General features: G+C 23.1%; 5 protein-coding genes across 5 annotated transcripts; 1 reads left to right on the plus strand and 4 right to left on the minus strand.

Moving 5' to 3' along the window:
• Positions 1 to 531: 531 nt before the first annotated feature.
• On the minus strand, positions 532 to 4,904 carry SRAE_2000281500 (Hypothetical protein; the record flags this gene model as incomplete). Its single annotated transcript, XM_024653930.1, has 11 exons — positions 532 to 1,337; positions 1,459 to 1,674; positions 1,806 to 1,995; positions 2,060 to 2,332; positions 2,523 to 2,804; positions 2,936 to 3,067; positions 3,223 to 3,246; positions 3,563 to 3,581; positions 3,629 to 3,891; positions 4,059 to 4,562; positions 4,731 to 4,904. 11 exons carry the CDS (start codon positions 4,902 to 4,904, stop codon positions 532 to 534), a joined length of 2,883 nt encoding a protein of 960 aa, XP_024507357.1.
• Positions 4,905 to 5,092: 188 nt separating this feature from the next.
• SRAE_2000281600 (Hypothetical protein) lies at positions 5,093 to 10,715 on the minus strand (the record flags this gene model as incomplete). The annotated part of the gene is made up of 8 exons (XM_024653931.1): positions 5,093 to 7,339; positions 7,394 to 7,687; positions 8,709 to 8,801; positions 9,095 to 9,400; positions 9,695 to 9,715; positions 9,773 to 10,210; positions 10,274 to 10,363; positions 10,629 to 10,715. The coding sequence occupies 8 exons, from the start codon at positions 10,713 to 10,715 to the stop codon at positions 5,093 to 5,095; spliced, it is 3,576 nt and encodes a 1,191-aa protein (XP_024507358.1).
• Positions 10,716 to 11,345: 630 nt separating this feature from the next.
• Positions 11,346 to 12,251, plus strand: SRAE_2000281700 (Acyl-CoA N-acyltransferase domain-containing protein; the record flags this gene model as incomplete). The annotated part of the gene is made up of 2 exons (XM_024653932.1): positions 11,346 to 11,736; positions 11,905 to 12,251. The coding sequence occupies 2 exons, from the start codon at positions 11,346 to 11,348 to the stop codon at positions 12,249 to 12,251; spliced, it is 738 nt and encodes a 245-aa protein (XP_024507359.1).
• A 583-nt stretch (positions 12,252 to 12,834) lies between these two features.
• SRAE_2000281800 (Hypothetical protein) lies at positions 12,835 to 16,718 on the minus strand (the record flags this gene model as incomplete). The annotated part of the gene is made up of 2 exons (XM_024653933.1): positions 12,835 to 13,115; positions 16,481 to 16,718. 2 exons carry the CDS (start codon positions 16,716 to 16,718, stop codon positions 12,835 to 12,837), a joined length of 519 nt encoding a protein of 172 aa, XP_024507360.1.
• Positions 16,719 to 17,460: 742 nt separating this feature from the next.
• On the minus strand, positions 17,461 to 18,673 carry SRAE_2000281900 (Acyl-coenzyme A thioesterase 8; the record flags this gene model as incomplete). The annotated part of the gene is made up of 2 exons (XM_024653934.1): positions 17,461 to 18,398; positions 18,574 to 18,673. The coding sequence occupies 2 exons, from the start codon at positions 18,671 to 18,673 to the stop codon at positions 17,461 to 17,463; spliced, it is 1,038 nt and encodes a 345-aa protein (XP_024507361.1).
• Positions 18,674 to 19,213: the final 540 nt, after the last annotated feature.

The raw sequence follows: 19,213 nt of genomic DNA on the forward strand, positions 1-19,213 counted from the left end.
TATTTTAAAGTGATTAGTATTAATCAAGATTTATAATTTATAATTAATATCATTATAAAGTGTTTATTAGAAATAAATATATTTACTAATTTATTAGAAAATATTAATGATAAATCCTATGATATGTTAAAAAGGAAGTACATTTTTAATTGCTTGTAATGGTCTTTTTTTTTAACTTTTAATTTCTTTCTTGTATATAATTGTATACATTAAATTATAAATTTTAATGATATACACTTTTTTATTGTATGAAAGTAACTGTAAAAACAAAAAGTATGTTTATAAAAGTAAAAATTTTTTTTTTTATAAAAAAATTTGATTCATATAATGTATTTAGTATATATATTTTGAATGGTTAGATATTTATTCGTATTAAATTTTTTTTAAGCAAGTAGATTATTTTTTTTTTCATTATATCTTTAAAAATTTCATTTTTGTTAGTTTCATCCCAAGGTATGGCGTAATATTTTTGACATAAAAAAAAATATTTCAAAAATTCAGTTAAAAATAAAATTCATCTCTCAACATTTTTTAATGAGCTTGTTCTCTATGGAAACTATAACTATGAGATTGCTCTCTAAAATCTGTGGGTACACCATCACGATTTAAACGTCTTCCAGAGTTTCCTTTTACGCTACGACTATACTCTTCAAATCCACCAGGAATTTGTTCAACACGATGTTCATAATCATTTACATTTCCTTTACCATTATTAAGTGGTACAAGGAGTGAATCACGGAATTCATTTTCAAGTCTAGACATTTCTTCATCATGTTTTCTACCATATGAATAATTTCCACTTTGATTTCTTTGATCATTCCAATCAGCATAAGAATGTGATTTTGAAATTGGTCGATATTGACTTTCCATTCCCATTTGTGAGGCACTTCTATGTGGTGGTGGAATTGGTGGTTCACCATGTCTTCTTGGTAATGTTGGTGGAAATTCAACAAATGGTTGAGTTGGTGGATTTCTATAGTATGAACCATAATAACCTCCATTACTATCTCTGATAACATCTCTTGTTGAGTAACTTTTATGCATACCATATCCAGCATTAGAATTACGGCGATGTCCACGATTATCATATGTATATGTTTCACGAATTTCTCCATTTGGATTATATTTAACATCACCACGACGAAGGGAATCTGAAAGACTACTACCGTAACGCCCTTGTTGATTCATTATTCCTCCATTCATTTGATAATTTGAATTATCATTATAACCATTTTCATAGTCACGTCTCGTTGTTGAGGTACGATTATAATTTTCATAACCAGGATAATATCCAATAGGAAGCATTCCATTTCTATTCATTGAAGAGCTCCTATGACCTAAAAAATTTAATCATTTAATTTTCATTATTAATAATATAAAGGAAAAAAATTGCTGTGCAAAAAAAAAAAATGAAAGCATGGACAAAATGTTAGTAAAAAAATAAAAATATATACTAACTATTATCATAGTAAGCTTCATTAAGACTTGTATACGCACTTTTAACAGCCTCATCAAACTCTTCTGAAGTATATCTTCTTTTTTTATGATAATAATTTGTAATTTTTTTATCTCCCATAGAAGAAGATCTATGTAATGTTTTTAATTTTTTTGCTTCATTTCTAATCTCATTCTCTTCCTCAGCGGAGAGGATTTTTCTTCGTTCAGCAAGATTATCTAAGTATATTGTTAGGATTATAAAAAAAAATTAAAAAAAAAAAGACACAAATTTTAAAACATAAAAAAATATTATAATAACAGTGAATAGTAAAAAAAAAGACATATTTTTGAAGCTATTTAAAACATACCTCCACTGTAATGATTCTCAGTCATATAATGATCATCATGATGATATCTATGAGAGCGATGTTTTTTTTCTTTTCTTTGTACTCTTCTCTCAACTTCTTCAGTTCTTCTGGTTTCCTCAATTCTTTTAATAGTTTCAGTTATTCTTGGTTTTGTAACAACAGGTTTAATGATTCCTCTTGGTTTATCATCCTACAAAAAAAAAATTATTAAACATTATAAAAAAATTTTAAAAAAAAATGAAGCCTAGTGGCACCTTAAGCTCAATAATGGTAGTGGTTAACTTTTCTGGTGTTGAATAGTTAGGAGAATGTGAGGTAGGAGAGTGACGACGCTTAATAGCACTAGATGATAGTGGAAGCGGAACTCTAACCGTGGGTGAAATTGTTCTTTCTTTAATAATATTAACCGGCTCTTTTCTTATATTTTCAATTCTTTCATTTCCTTGTCTGATATTTGAAGATTCATTGTTGTTACGAACCTTAATGCGAGAATAAGTTTCTGTAAATTCTCGAACGATTGGTTCGGTCTATAATAGTGATTAAATTAAAATTGTGATTATGTGAAAATTGTGTTTTATGATATAATTTATATATATCATTATATAATTTTTATAATTAGTATAATACATTAATGTATAAAAAAGAAAAAAAAAATTGTTAGTTTTATGAAAAGCATAGCATTACATTGTGAGTATAAAAAAAGTGGTGCACACAAACCTCTGTTGTTGTTAATAGAGAATTAGTAAGACTGCTATTGGATCTATTGTAACGTTTCTCTACATTATTAGTTCGAACTTTTAAAATCGTAGGATGATAATCTTTAGTTGTCCCTCCATTAACACTAACAACACTTCTAGGAGAGAAAGAGCTGTTAAACTGCCAATTTGTTGATGAGGCATCTGTTACATAACCGGACCGATCAACTGCTGCATTCAAGGTTAGTGGAGAAGGAACTGTCTCAGTTGAGATACGAGATTCAAGCATTTCTCTTAATTGTTCCTGTATTAGAAAAGCAAAATGTTAGTAAAAAAAAATTGTTAATATTATATTTAAAAAAAAAAAATTATAAAATGTTAGTAGTAAAGTTATAATTTTTATAAAAGATAAAAATTTTAGAATGTTAAAGAAACCTTATACATATCAGGCACCGGTTCCGGATCAGTTTTAATAATTTCAGATGAGACTAATTTGAAATCTTTTTTTAAACCTTTAGAGCGTTCAATTAAATTCTTGTTAAGCTTGGAGAGTTCATCCAGATCATCCTAGGGAAAAAAAAAGCATTGGTTAATATAATTAGAATAAAAAAAATTAGTATATGTTATTTTTTAGTCAAAAAAACTTCAAACAACTCATTTTTAAATTTTAAATAATAAAAATTCATTTATTTTTTAAAAATAATTTTTCATATTTAGCTTACCTTCTTTGGAGCTTCACTAACTTGCTAAAAATAAATATTAGTAAATAAATATACATTTTAAACATTAAATAAAAGCATTGGACACAAGCAAATATTTAAAAAAAAAAGATTTTATATAAAAAATGTCTAAACGATTTATGCATTTTTTCTTTCCTGAAAATTAATAATTTCTTATATCTCATATTATACCTTTAAACAATTATTTCATTTTTTAATATATTACACATTTTTTCAAATTCAATATTACATAGATATAGAATATAATATATAATTTTTTTTTTTTGGCAATAACTGAATAATATTTTATCAAAGATTTTGATTTTTTTTATATACAAATTACATTCTTTTTAATTTTCTTTCTACACCACATTATCTATATATAATTATCCTAAAGTTTTACAAATACCTGGATCCATTTGGTGAGATAAGACTACTTGGTTGTCTATGTATTTGAGGTGGAACCAAGGTATTTCCATGATGGGATCTTCTTGATAATGAAGGTCTCATTAAATTAACTGGAACTGATTGCCTACCACCATGAATAATATTTAATGCTGAACCAGTTCTTTGCATCAATTGTTGAGCCATTCTTTTAGTTTGCCCTGGATTTTGAGGTGGTGGGGATCTTGGTGATACTGCTAAATATCCTGATGGTGGTGATAATGGTCTCTAAAGATAAAAAAAAATTATCATATTATATAAATTTTTTTTGTGATAATATAAGTAATGAGAGTGATTTAATAAAAAAAAAAAGATAATGTGTTAAAAAATGAGATATTATTTTGATGTAAGGTTAATATGAATCCATATTAGATGATAGAATAATCATAGGTAACACTACGACTTCTTCTTCTATAATTTGTTATTTTTTTATTAACACCAGGTTTCACACAATTAGATACCCTATATCCATCCGGTAACGGTTTTGGTATAAATGGTCTTGCTGTATTATAACTTGGTGGAACAGGAGAAACTTGAGCTTGAAGTAATCTTGAAGGTATCCGCCTTACTATTGGCTCTGGAGCCATCATAGGTGTAACAGATGCTGGTCTCTGTATATGATTTCTACTATTTCTAGGTTTTACAATAGGTACTTGACTATTACTTTGTTGATTAAGATGATCTACTGAACCATAACTTTGACCTGTTCTTGAATCTACTCTACGTAGTAATCCAGAACTAGTAGAAGAATGGTGTGGAGGTTGTTGAGATGGCTGTCCGTGATAATATGAAGTAGGTTGTTTGCGGGAGTAAGAAGAACCACTATGATTAGAATGTGTTGAACCAACAGTTTGACATGGTTGTTGATGATAACCTCCTGATGAAGAAGATATAAGTGTCTGAAAAGAAGATGAAAAATTAATAGTGAAAGAATTAACATTAACAATATGTTATATATAACTTAAGAGTGTATTAAAATATAAAGAGTAAGTTAAATTAATCTTTAGCTAAAGAAAATTTCAAAAAAAAAAAAAATAAAAATATTTATGTATAGTAATCACACTTACTGGGGGTACTGAGGGGGATCGGTAATTAAGATTGTCTTTTGAAGGATACTCTCGAGCATGCAATTTTGGTTCTTGTTTTTGTACAGGTGATCTTATCCTTTCATTAATTAATTTATTTTTAAAAACAGCTTGACTTTCAATAGGAATTCTATTTAAACCTTTGGATACTTTCATACAATAATCATTTTTTTTTGACGATGAATTCTGACATTAATAAAGGAATTGGAGATGCAAAAATATATGCACAAATAGGTAAATAAAGAATTAAATTATCACACAATTATAATATTATAAAAAAAAATAAATAAAGTGTTACACAACAATTGTTCGTGATATAGTGGTACTTAAAAAAGGATAAAAGATTAAAAACTTACAATCTCTGATGTTCTCCTTTCACGATTAGCTTTTTCAGCATATTTTTGTTGAATTAAATTAGCTTGACTTTCAAATAATGCAAGTCTTTTCTTGAGATTTACATTATGTGGTATATCTTTACCTTGAATTGTTGAGGAGTGTGCTGGTAAATCATATATTTTTTCCCAATCATTAATTTCTTCATGATCTCTACCTAAATCATGAACACTTTGACTTCTTCCCATTGGTGTTACTCTTCTCGTTGGAGAATCTACTCCATGAAAATTTCTTTCATGTATTATTTGAATATCTTCTTCCTCTGTCCCATAATTAGGATCTTCAGTTAAATTTGAATGTGATTGATGAAGTCTTCTTTTAACTATTTTTATACCATTTGGTGCATGTGGATAAAAACCTCCTGAAGGAGTATTTCTAATAGCTTTAAATACAGAAGGTGGTCTATGACTTCCATCAGGAGATGGTTTGATAAGATATTTTGTTTGTCTTTTATTAACTTCATCAAGTGTTTGAAGACCCCCATGTCTTACAGGAGATAATGGAGGAGAATTTTGGGGTGTAAAATTTTTTTTTTCCTTTTTATAATCTGGATCACTAACAACTGGAGCCCATTTATATTCATCTGTATTATCCCGCTGAGGTGAATATAAATTTGAATTACTTCTACTTATACCATCAGGATCACTGTTAAGGGGTTTTCTAAGTTGTGGCCATATATAAGGTTCTTCTGGGGGTGGTTGCCAACGTTTACCCAATCTTATAATTTCTGGAGGTTTATCTGGTTTTTCAATAAATGTTTCGCGTCTCTTTAAAATATCTATATCATATTGATCTTTTTCTAACAATTCTTCAGATGTAACAATTTTATTTTTTTCAATATTTTTTCTTTCATTTGAATCTAAAACATATGTTCTTTTCCATGTTGGATTAGAAGATGGTGATATTTCATTTCCTGTTGCAAATTGAGGATTATCCATAGACATAGCACTTATAGGTCTTGTTTCATAAATACGAAGATTATGTTGATCTGATGGTGAAATAAATGATTCATGTAAACTATTTTTCATTGATTCATTATATTCTTGTTGATGATACATTTGTTGATTATGAATATTACTTGTATGTTCATGATAATTTACTTTTTCATTTTCCATCATTTTTTGTTGTTGTTCAAGTAAATGTTTTTGTTGAAGTTGCATAGCTTTTAATTGTTTTTCCATTTGTATTCTTTTTTCTTTTTCACGTTTAGCTATAGCTTCATATTCTAATTGCTTTTGTCTCTCAAATTCTCTTCTTCTCTCTGGATCGTACATACTTTTAGCCATAGCTGATGATGGACGTGGGTGTTCTTCTTCATTTTTTGTAGGTAATGGTGGCCATATAACAACACCATTATTTTGCATTGGACTAGTCATATCTACATATTTTGTTTCATCATTTAATCCCATTTCTGTTGTAGACATTTCTTTAGTCATTGTATGATGTTTACTAATGTATATAGGATGATTATACTCATCATTTTGTCTTGTTATTGGTATTTCTTGTTCTCTTGGATTAGGAATATAATGATTATTAGTTAAATTATTTTTTGATATTTCTTCTAAATTAAAGAATGGTCCATTAAATGATGCTAAAGGATATTTTGGTTGTCGATTTTGACTATTACTTCTTTGTCTATGTTTCATAAGATTTTCTTGCATAATTCGATATCTTTCTTCTTCATCTAACATTTCAAATGTTGTACTAACACTACGTGGTTGTGGTGAAATAGCTTGATTTCTAGGATCAAGATGTTGAGATTGATCTAGAGATTTTTGTGTACCTCTTGGTGTTGTTATAGAAGTAGTACTTTGATGTATTTGTGCATCTTGATAATGCTGATAAGCATAACCCGTTTCCTGTTCCTGATATTGAGTTGAAGTTTTATAGTTTTGTTTCAATATTGGTTTGGGCTGGTTTTGTGTATTTATATGAAGTTGTCTATCAATTGTTGGAGACATTATTCTTTCATGAAATTCATGTTCTGGTTGCTTTTGTGGTATATGACTTGGTTGTGAAGCTTGTGAAAGTTTTTCTGGCAAAATTAATTGTTGTTTATGATAATTTACCCGATTACTACTACTATTATCTTCTAATTTCGATGATTGATATGGTAATTTTTGTGAAGTATTATAACGTGATGTATGATTTGTTTCACGTTTAATTTCCTCAATTTCTTCAAAAGTTGTTCGTCGTTCCTGTAAAATAAAAAAAAATGATTATTATTTAATATTTAAAGTTATTTTAACAACCAAGATATTTTTATAAGGATCAATGGAGTAAAAAGATTTTCTTTCATCATCTCCTTCACTATTGACCTCTTCACGTGGTACCTCAATAATATTAGGTAAACTTGGTGAAGCAAGTTGGCTTCTTAAATGATGACTAGGAGTAGAGTAATTTCTATTTAAATTATTAGTTAATGGTGATGTTTTATGTTTAGTATGTTTTAATTGATCTTGTCTAATTTGTTCAAAATATACATTTTTTAATTTTTGTATATGACTTTTACCAGAACCGTCATTTGCGGCATAACATAAATTAGACTGTGACATAAGGTATCACCTATTCCTAAGTATTAATATATTTCTTAAAGGATTTTAATAAATTAAATAATATTTAAAAAATTAAAAAAAAAAAAAGAATAATAGTAATAACTAATTAAAATTTTATAATAATATAATATATAATTATGAATGTTAAAAATTTAAATAAATATATAAAAACTAATACAAAATGTGTCTTAGTTTATAAGCAAAATACAATTTCATTTTATTTATGAAACTTAAAGAATACTTGTAAATATGATAATAGAGAGATGAGTAAAAACTTTTGCGCAAGATTATTATTAATACCTCTTTTGTAAACTTTAAAAATATAAAAAAAATTCTTTTTCATTATATTATAAATTATTCATAATAATGATACAAAATTTACATATATGTTTATTTGTTAAATATAAATATTACAGATTAAGATATTATTTAAAAAAAAAAAAAAATTAAACAATAATAATAAATTGTAACATTTGTAGACGATTACACATTAAAGTATTATTGTTATTTTACTCTTGCTACGTTTTTAAGAGCTTTTGCGCATACATAATATTAACTATAATCATTAATATATTAGTTTAGGACTAAGAGGTAAGATAGAGACATTCCAATATACTGATCACTAACAGTCCATACACAATTGTTAAAATATTTTATTATATAATATTATATATATATATATATTTTGTATAACACAAAATTATTCTACATGGGGACTCTAGTTATTTTGAGATGCAGTATATCATCTAATCGTTGATTAAAGAATATATTTATATATATATGATTCAACTTGATAAAGGAATTGAAAATCAAACTAGCCTTTCAACAAAATTTTTGCTTACCTATGAGGGACTAACATATTCTTTTATATATACTATTGCACAAAAATAATAATAAATAATAAATGTAGTGGACTTTTCATTATGATAATACAAATAAACCACCAAATATTGCTTTACCACGTATTAAATTTATCTTTTTTTTTTCTTTGATTTAAAAAAAAAAAACTTACAGTGTATTTACTTAGATGAAGTTGTTTTTTGTGATTCCAAAGTATTGAATCTCCACCTTTGTCCGGTCTTCCTTCTTCTGATGTAAATAAATCCTACAAAAAAAAAAAGTTAAAAAATATTATCATATTATAAATAATTATTAATATCAAAAAAAAAAAATTTTTTTTTTCTGTTAATTTTAAAATAAAATAATATTAAAATAATACTACAAATATTTAGAATATAAAAACTTTTAAACAATTTGTAAATTTTTTAACTCATTTAAAGTAATACTTTCATCACCATTTACTCTCTATACACACCTTTTCATTCTTAGATAACATAAACAAAATTTTTAAAAGTTACCGTTAAAAAAGTTAAATAAAAAGCTTTTAATTACACTTACTTTATCATTCTCGGGTAACCTTTCCAATCCTTCACTCATATTTTTTGAAGAAAAGTTGCTAAACAAAGACATTCGGGAGGAGGTTTTATCTATATTATCAGCACTTATTGTTCTACCAGATAATGATTGTGGTGTATTGTTTGATGAAACATTTTGAAGGTAACGATTTTTACGTAATCGTATCAACCAACCAGGATCCTGAGAACGAGAGCGCTTATGACTATTTTTTTGGTCATCATTATCTGCCTCTGGTATTGGTTTACTTCTTAAATCACTTATTGATTTAGCTCTTGTAAAATATACTTGCTATAAATAAATAAAAAAAAAATTATTAAAAAAAAATAATTAAAAATTAAAATCTTACATGCCATATCAAGGGTAAAATTATTTTTTTTGCATGGAAAAAGTAATAAGTAGTGATAGTAAATAATAAATAGTAATAATAAATTGTATTTATTATAAGTATGCATTTTTCTTTTCCAAATCGTTTAGACATTTAATTTGTTACATAGATTAAAAGCTAGGAAATAAGAAACGGACAGATTGAAAATAAAACATGGACAAAAAAAAAATTAACAAAGCATTAAGCACAAAACTTACCTTTTGAAGAGTTTCAATTGCCTAAAAAAATAAATAAATAAGTATTAAAAATATGGTTTTTATATTAATAAAACTTACATGTTTCATTTGTTCTAACTCACGAAGACTTTCACTATGATCTTGTTTTGGTCCCGGCCAATCAGGTTTATCCCATGGTTTATTAGCATCTTTTTCATTTGTTTTAAGGTATTCTTTTAATTTTGATGCTTCCATTTCTCTGTGCCTTTCAACACTTTCTTGTAAATAATTTGTTGTTGTAACAGGTCTCCTCTCTAAACTTTTAAATCTTTTTTGTTCTAATGGATCTAGATTCATAAAACTTCTTTTGGTATGTTGAGAAGGAAAATCTCCGACAAGAGTTTTCTGTTGAAATATTTGTGAAGAAGGTATATTTGAATTTGAATTAACTTTAGGATCTATTATTGTCATACGATTGTGTTCCTGACTTTCTCTAACTTTGTAATCTCCACTTTGATATTGAAGATTTTGAGAAGATCCATAACGTACTTCAGCTTTCTATAATTTGATAAAAAAAATTATTATAAAATAATAAAAAAATTAATAATAATTTGAATATACCGTTTGTTCTATATCAGATTTGTAAAATGGTGTTATACCAGTAACTGCAGTTCTAACTTCACCACCTTGTTTTGTTGATGGATTATCTTCCTATAATAATTTAAAATATATTATTTATTCAAGATAAAATAAAAACATATTTTTAAAAAAAAATTTTTTTTATAAATATTTATCAAATATTTATTAAATATTTATTAAATATTTATTAAAAATTTATTATTTTAGTATGTACGTGCATTTCTTAAAAGAGATCATAAAATGTATGATCTTTAATTTTTATTCCTTGCATACTTACAAAATATTTAAATTTTTTCAATATATTTAAAGATATTCTTTTCTTATTATCATTATTTACATTAACATTTATATCAGTTTTACCATTAATATTTTTATCATCAACAAAATATATTTTTTTTAACATCATTTCACTAAAACTATTCATATCATTTAAAACATACAATTAAAATATTGTCCTAATGTTATTGTTTACTAATGAAAACGTGATAATATATACATTTTATTTTGTTATTTTCTTATTTGATGCCCTCTATCAAATGAAGTATCTTTGCCTATATACTGAGATATATTTTATTTACTGTATATCATCCAATTATTTCTTTTCTCTTACATCCCTAATATGTATGTATATATATATATGTATGTTTATATATATATATAAATAAATTTATCAACATTAGGATCATTCTATCTAGACCCAACATTTTATATTAATAATTTTAAAGTACATTTAATTTTAAAGGTCATTATTTTACTTTGTGTATGATCAATAGAATATTTTCTTTATTTTATTAAATAATTTTATACCCAAATTTATCAATTAATTAAAATAATTAACTATATATATATATATATTTTTTTTTATATAAAATTTTATTATACTTATTTTTTTATATATATATAATATTTCTTAAATATATTTGTAAATTATTAAAATAATAAATCTCAATTAATTATGTTTTACTATTATAAATAAAACTATTTCTAGATTGTTTAAATTTTTTTCTTTTAAATAATAATTAGACAAAAAAAAAAACAAAACAAAACAATATAAATGACATTATCTTCTGTATTAAGATCACCATTATTACGTGGAATAAAGGTAGATTCATTTTTAAAATCTGTTATACCACCTGGAAGTAATATAAAACTTCGTCAAGCAGAAAAATCTGATTTTGATGACATCTTATCTTGTATTAGTAAAAGATTCCTTGCCTACGATCCTTTTATAACAAGTTTTGGATTAAGTGAAAAAGAACTCTATCCTGTTTATGAATTTATAGCAACAAATTCTATACAATCAGGTTGTTCTATTGTAGCATATGATCAGAACAATGAAAAATTAGTTGGTTTCCGCCTACAGTCAATGTATAAAAGAGATGATCCAGAAATGGAGGAAGATATTAAAATGATGCCATTACAATGTGAAAATATTAAACAATTAGGTAAGATAAAAAAAAAGTTTTATAATAAAAAAAAGAAATAATATATATATGTATAAGAAAAAAAAAAAGAAAAGAAAGATAGATGAACTATTTAATAAATTTTAAGTAGATTTTCTTCCCCTATTTTTAAACAAAATAATTGTTCATTTTTCTTTTTTTTATTTACAGTAAATTTTACAAAAGTTATACGTAAAGAAGTATGGAATTTTATTCCAAATGACGTAAAAACAATCTTATACAGAAGACTCATTTATATTGATAATAAATATGAAGGAAATGATGTTGTAAAAATGATAGGTGAATCTAATTTTGATGAACCACTATTTATACAAATGAATTTAGAGGGAGCACTTATAGAAACTTATACAAAAAAACAATATGACATTATTAAATCATGGAATTATGAAACATTAAAACAAGTTAATATTAATGAATTTGGTAAAATTGTTAAATCAAAAGAAGATATAAATAATAATCCTAAAATTAAATTCTCATATATGTTTAAAAAATTTTAAATAAAAAAAATATTGTTTTAAATTTGCTAAATCACATAATAAAATTATTTTAAATAATAATATTATAATTAATTTTAGAATATATATATATAAAATATTTAAAAATATAGTAATGATTAATTAAAATATATGTATATATATAATCATACTTTTATTTTTATCTATAATTATCTATATGAAAAATCAACCTAATCCAGGAAATTGTGACATTTACAATTCTATACTGTGGATATATTAATATAGAGATATAGCTAAAGATAAAATTATTTAATACTATTAAATAATTGAAAGTTATTTTACCTCACTAAACAGGTATTAAAATATACAAAAATGATATATATATATATATATATATATATATATTTACTATAAATTTTTACTTTAACAGATATATATAAATTTAATAAAAAGAAAATAGATACCATTTTAATCTATATATATCTATATAAATATTGTCAAAATAATTACCAAATATATATTATTTTTAATTGCTCAAAATGGACATTTTATTGAAAAGTTATAATAAAAGTATTTATATATATAAATATATATTTGTTCTTTTATTTTTCAATAAAAAAATATTTTAACTCTTTTTTAAACTAAAAAAAAAACTTACTGGTTTTGGTGGTGTTCCCTCAACAACACGTTCAGGATGAGATGACCATCTCTTTTCAGAGATTTTAGCCTCTTGAACAAGTCTTCCAGCACTAGACATTTTATTATCTTCTAACTTCTTGATCTCCTGATTTTTTATATTACTTTTTTGTTCAAAAGTTTCACGTAAAAGTTTAAAATTTGACTTAACTTCTGTATTAATAAGGGGTGGTGGATTTGAAGGTAATGTTGGAATACCTTCTTTACTTTCTAAAAAAAAATAATAACAAATTTAATAAAATAATATAACAATTTTTTTTTAGGGTAAATAATAACATTTATAATAAACGTTTATTTTATTTTTTTAACTAATTAACAAAATCAAATATATTTACAAAATATTTATAAATTAAAAAATAACAAAAAAAAATTTTTTTTTAATTGTTATTTAAAAAATATTACATTATCCAAAATGTCTTTTTTTTTTAATTTTATTTTTATTATTTTTTTTTTTTAAAATAAAAAGATAAATATTTTATTAGAAAATAATTTTACCATGATGGAATGAATCAAAATAAATAACAAAAATGAAAATTAAAAAAATTTTATTATTTATAATTAATCTCCAACTTCTTACAATTATGACCGGTTTTAGGAAGTACCAATAAAATTGCTACATATATACTCATCTATTTCGCACTCTTTTAAACTAATTCTAATTACATATGATAAATAAAATACATTAATTTAATATTATTTCTTAAAATAGACCAACTACTTTTTATAATGAATCACAACACATATTATTTGAAAAGATAATATAAATAAAGTTATTATGATAAAGGTATTAATATTAATAAAATCTCAAAGTATATTTAAAGGTTATAGGTAATCAACCCAAAAATGAATTATTATAATCATTTCTTTAGCATGTCCTTGGTGTGACGTTGAATCTATGATGTGTTATATCAATAGTATAAAGGAATTTAAAATTTTTACTATACTAGTTAATGATAAAAACAAGAATGTAAAGTAATTAAGGTTTTTCAAGAAAATAATTTCTAAAATAGTATTTGATAATATATTTAGGAGCGCAAAAATTAAAGGTGGGTATGAGAAAATAAATTAAAAGATATGAATGGAATATGTTAGAAATAGAAAGTTTAATAATAATATATGAAAGTAGTTAATTGATATAGAAAATTTAATAATGAATAGAATAGTAATAAATTAATTATGAAACAACTTTTTTTAATTACTAAAAATTATATAAAATAATTGTTTAATTATTTTTAATATTTTATATATTTATAAATATATTAATTTGATTTGTCATTCTTAGTTATATATAAGTTAAAAACAAAAATAAAAGATTTATTTTAAAAGTAATGATAAAAATTTATAACAATCCTACTTTTTATAATTTGTTTTAAATGTTACAGATCAAATACTATAATTATTTTAAAATATAATCACTTGGAAAAAAAATTTTGTTAAAGAAAAAAGACTTGTTAAACCAATCTTTTAAGTAAATTTTAACTTAAGGATAAAAAAAAATTATTTTTATGATAAATAAATATATATAAATACATAGTATGATAGTAAAATTGTTTCCTACATAAAGCTTCTCATTGACAAAAAAAAATTTTTTTTTTTAAATTTTCAATGTTATGTAAAGTTAAAAGATAATAAAATGAATACTTTTAAATATACCTAGTATAATATATTATTTTAACAATTTTAGAATTAAATAAAAAATAATTGCGCTGCAAATTAGATATATATATATACGACAACCATAAAAACAACAACAAAAAAAAAATTAAAATGAGACTATATATTATTATATAGAATGTTTATTTAAAAAATTTTATACAACAAAAATCATTACAATTAATGAGTGTAGAAAAATTATTTATTTATTTATTTAACACATATGAAAAATGTGTTATCTTAATTAGGTAAAAGTAAAATCTAGAAATAATAAATAAGATTTTTCCATAAATAATAATAGAATCAATCGTTTCTTTTTCTATCTCTCTCTCAATAATCCTGTTACTTTTTCTAAAAAGACTTTTATTAATGATACTTTTATTAGTATCATTAAAAATAAATTTATAATAAAAGTGATGGTATAAGATTAAAAGGATTGTAATGAATATTCATTGTAAATATATTTTTTTTATATATATATAATTTTAATAAAATTACAAATTATTGTAAAGAAAACAAAGTAACAAGGTTACCTTTCTTAACTAAATCTCTTTTTACCTTCACATAAACTAAATATATTAAATTTATATAAAATAAAAATATAAAAAAAAAATGGTAGAAAAAAAAAACTTTTAATAGAATGATATATATTATTTTAAAAAAGAAAATATATTTATAATAATATTAAATAATCATAATCAAGGAAAAAATAAGTGTCTTGATCTTACTACTTATCATTTTTAATTTCTAGAAAAAGTATTACTAATCTGTCCTTAAATTTATATATTCAACTATCATATAAGTATTGTTTTCTCTTAACAAATACTTCAAGTTTATAGGTAAAAATTATATATTATATTATATTGTCAAGAACAATCACTTGTTACATGAGCTTAACAAATATTATATTTAACAATCATATAAGTAAAATACTAATACTAAAGGTAAATAAAATCTTTAAAAAGACACTTTTTAAATTATAATCTAACAAGTTTCTTGAAACATGAAAAAGAATTTGTTTAGGACTGGTATTCATGATTTTTAAAATATATATATATATCATATAGTAAAGAAATAAATATCTATTATATATTCATAATTATATCTAAATACATATATATATCTATAAAAATTTTTAAGATATATTATTAATAATAATAAAAAAAAAAATAACGATTATGATTGTAAAATTGCAGTTACATCATTATACAATGTTACAATAAAAAAATTTTCTGAGTCATATGAAAGTTTTCTTTATTTTTGTAACACCCTCCTATCTATTTTCTATATACACTTTTTTTATTGCATTATATAATACTCTATCTTATTTTAAAAGTAAAAAAATTTTTTTAACTTTCATAATTTTACAAATAATCGAACAAATTATTTCGTAATTTTTTTTTTATTTACATTTATTTACAACAGGTCATATGGGAGAAGTTTGACAAATATGTAAGATATTTATTTTTTTATCTATAAAATAGTAATATTTGTGATAAAGTATTATTATAATTATAACTTTTTTATATTCCTTTTATTATCATATATTTTATAACATACTATGAAACAAATTAAAAGAATTATTGTATTTATATATAAATAAAAATGTATATGTACATGTATAATATGTAAAAGCATTTTAAAAATTTATCCTTACAAATTATGTTAGTTAAATGAATATATGAAACCTGATAGAAATAATATTTTATCAAATAAAAAAAATGTCTAATTTTTTATTTTTATGGATAAATAACTGTTATTTAATGAAGGAAATATTACAACACTAATTATTTTTATAATTTTACAAAAATTTACACAAACATCTTTTTTGATATATTTTATAATATGCGCCATATATATATATAATAAATATTAATTAAGGTCATTAGTTAGAGTTAAAAATACAAAAAATATTTACTTACCTTTTTCTAAATCATTATCAAAATCATGAAATTTAAATACTGTTGTAGAGGTAGATTTCAAAGATGGAGTTAAATAATTAGTATCATTCATATTATTTTCAATAATTTTTTCTTCTTCAATATTTTTTTTGATCTCTTCATCTTTATTATCTTCTTGAGATTTATTTTTGTCAGTTGATTGTAGCATAGGAGAATGATAAAATGAAAGAATAACAGTTAACTCTTGCTCTGGTATCATCTTTAATCGTGGTCATCGGATTAAAATTAATATTGTTAAAGAGAACTTGTTTCCGGTGACTCTGCTAGTTTCCTTTCTCCACATAACTTTATGGTATACCAAAAGTATAGGTAGAAAAATTTTACTAAAACTTTTCTTCTGTCCTCAATATTAACTAACTGGGAGATATTTTTAATCCTATAAAAAGTAAATTATAAACTTAAGAATGTAAATATTTTTATTATTCATAAATAATTATATTAAATAATAATCAAACGTTTAAATAAATGGGCTTTTAATATTATATTAAAATATATATATATATATACATATTATTATTCTTTACATTTAACATTAAATTCAATTGAAAGTTATTGTAAAAAAGATATAAATATATTATTATTAAAAAAAAACTCAATCATGATATATATTTATTAAAAATATTTATGAAAAATTAACAAATTATTAAAAATATTAATTATAAAATTCTTTTTCTTTATGCAAATTTCTTTTATATATTCTTTTGATAGTAAATTAACTTAAATAAAAGTAAACTTACATAAAATTTTGTAAAACGTGGATGATTTATTTTATAAAATGTGATAAAAATATAGAGGTCCAAACATTTAACGATTGATTAAAAAATGTAAAGTTAAAATGTACTTTTATAAAACATTTATAAAGTATATATTTATTTTTTGGTAAGTTATTTTAATTTTATTATTATAAAATTAAAAACAATGTTAGTATTAAAAAAAAATTTTTATTTTTTTGATTTTATACCTTCTCGTACCAGGCATTCTTGAACTGTTGAAGCTAATAATACTCCATCTCTTGACCAAAACTTTCCATGTGTCATGACTCTTGAATTATTTGCTATGGTACTGTATGTTTCATATAACATCCAATCCTCAGCATTAAATTTATCATGATGAATGTAAATATTGTGATCTAATGATACTACCATTGAAGGAATAAATCCTTCAGTTAGATGTCCTAAGTATCCTGATGGAGCTAAACTAGAGTCAGATATATAGTTAATCATAGCTCTATGATATTTTGGATTATCTCCTAATGGAAATAATGATTTAACCCAAATAAAATGTTTCAAGGGTGGACAATATTTTTTTAAACAAAGATGTTGTTCTGGATCAACTGGACGAGTTTCAAAGATATGTCTTCTATCAGAAACTAAAATATGTAACAATTTATTTATATATTTACTTTCTATAATTTTTTTTCCTGATTCAACCATAGCAATGACAGATTCTGCATAATCAAGAGTACTTAACAATGCCTCAGGTTCTGTTACAACAGGCATCTTTTCTTGATGAGTAAAAGGTGTAGATTCTTGTTTATGAAATGAAACTTGTGTTGTTGCGATAATATCATTATTTTGCATTGCTTTAACAAATCTTGTAGCAAAACTATTTCCATCTCTAATATTTTCTACATGAAAATAAATTGGTGACAAATCAGTGGCCATTTTGATAAAGTAATTATGACATGAATGAGGGAACATCCCATTACTGACTGTTTCTTCAGCTGCTGAAATGGCATTGGTAAATATTTGCCCACCATAAGCTATATTAGCTGAAATTCTAGTTCGAATTCGTCTTGTCTTGTAAATATTATCAGCTACTTTATCCAAACCAAAATAGTCATTTATTGGATCAGTTGATGATTCATTCACTTTATCAACTAAAATATTCATAATAAAAAGAATAGATTTTATTTAGTTAGAGAACAAAAACTTTTCTAGTAATTTCTTTGTATTTCCAATGGTAATATAGACCAATGTAACAAGAAATGACACTAACACAATGAATGATATAAACCTACACATTGTTAGAATATTTAAATTTCTGTTACATACATGATAAAAACCTATTACAACTTACTAATAATGAAGGAAATTTAATATGATTAATTTTATGAAAAAGATTATTTCTAATATTTGATATACTCCAATACATCTTATTGCACTATGGATAAAAAAGGAAATATGATAAAAAGAAGTGAGACTTTCTAATGATTAATGATCGATAATAAACGAAGTACCAAAGAAAACTACAAATATAAATGAAATACTATTTAATCATAAAAAAAATAAATTAAATATGGTATATTTCAATTTTCGTGGAACCATTTTTTATTCTTTTTCTATTTCCTTAATCTAAATCTCAAAAAAACTAATAGTTTCTTTTTTCTAAACAGATTTAGCAAGGTTGTTATAAAAAATGTTTTTCCTTTCATCTCATTGTTTATTGTTCCACCACCTGTAATTTTTTTAATCTTCTTATGCAGAAAAATATCATGCTCCAACAAACTATTAATGACTTTTTTTAATTCATTACAAAATTAAAAAAAAATTCTATATTACAAAGATGAACTTACATTTTATATTTTTTTTTGCAAATTAAGAAACTCCATTTTTATTATTTTTAGAAAATATCCTTAGAATTGACCTTTTGATAATACTTTAATTTAAATTTTAAATCAGAATTTTGATATCG

Source organism: Strongyloides ratti, assembly GCF_001040885.1.
Source record: "Strongyloides ratti genome assembly S_ratti_ED321, chromosome : 2".
Classification (NCBI taxonomy): Eukaryota; Metazoa; Nematoda; class Chromadorea; order Rhabditida; family Strongyloididae; genus Strongyloides; species Strongyloides ratti.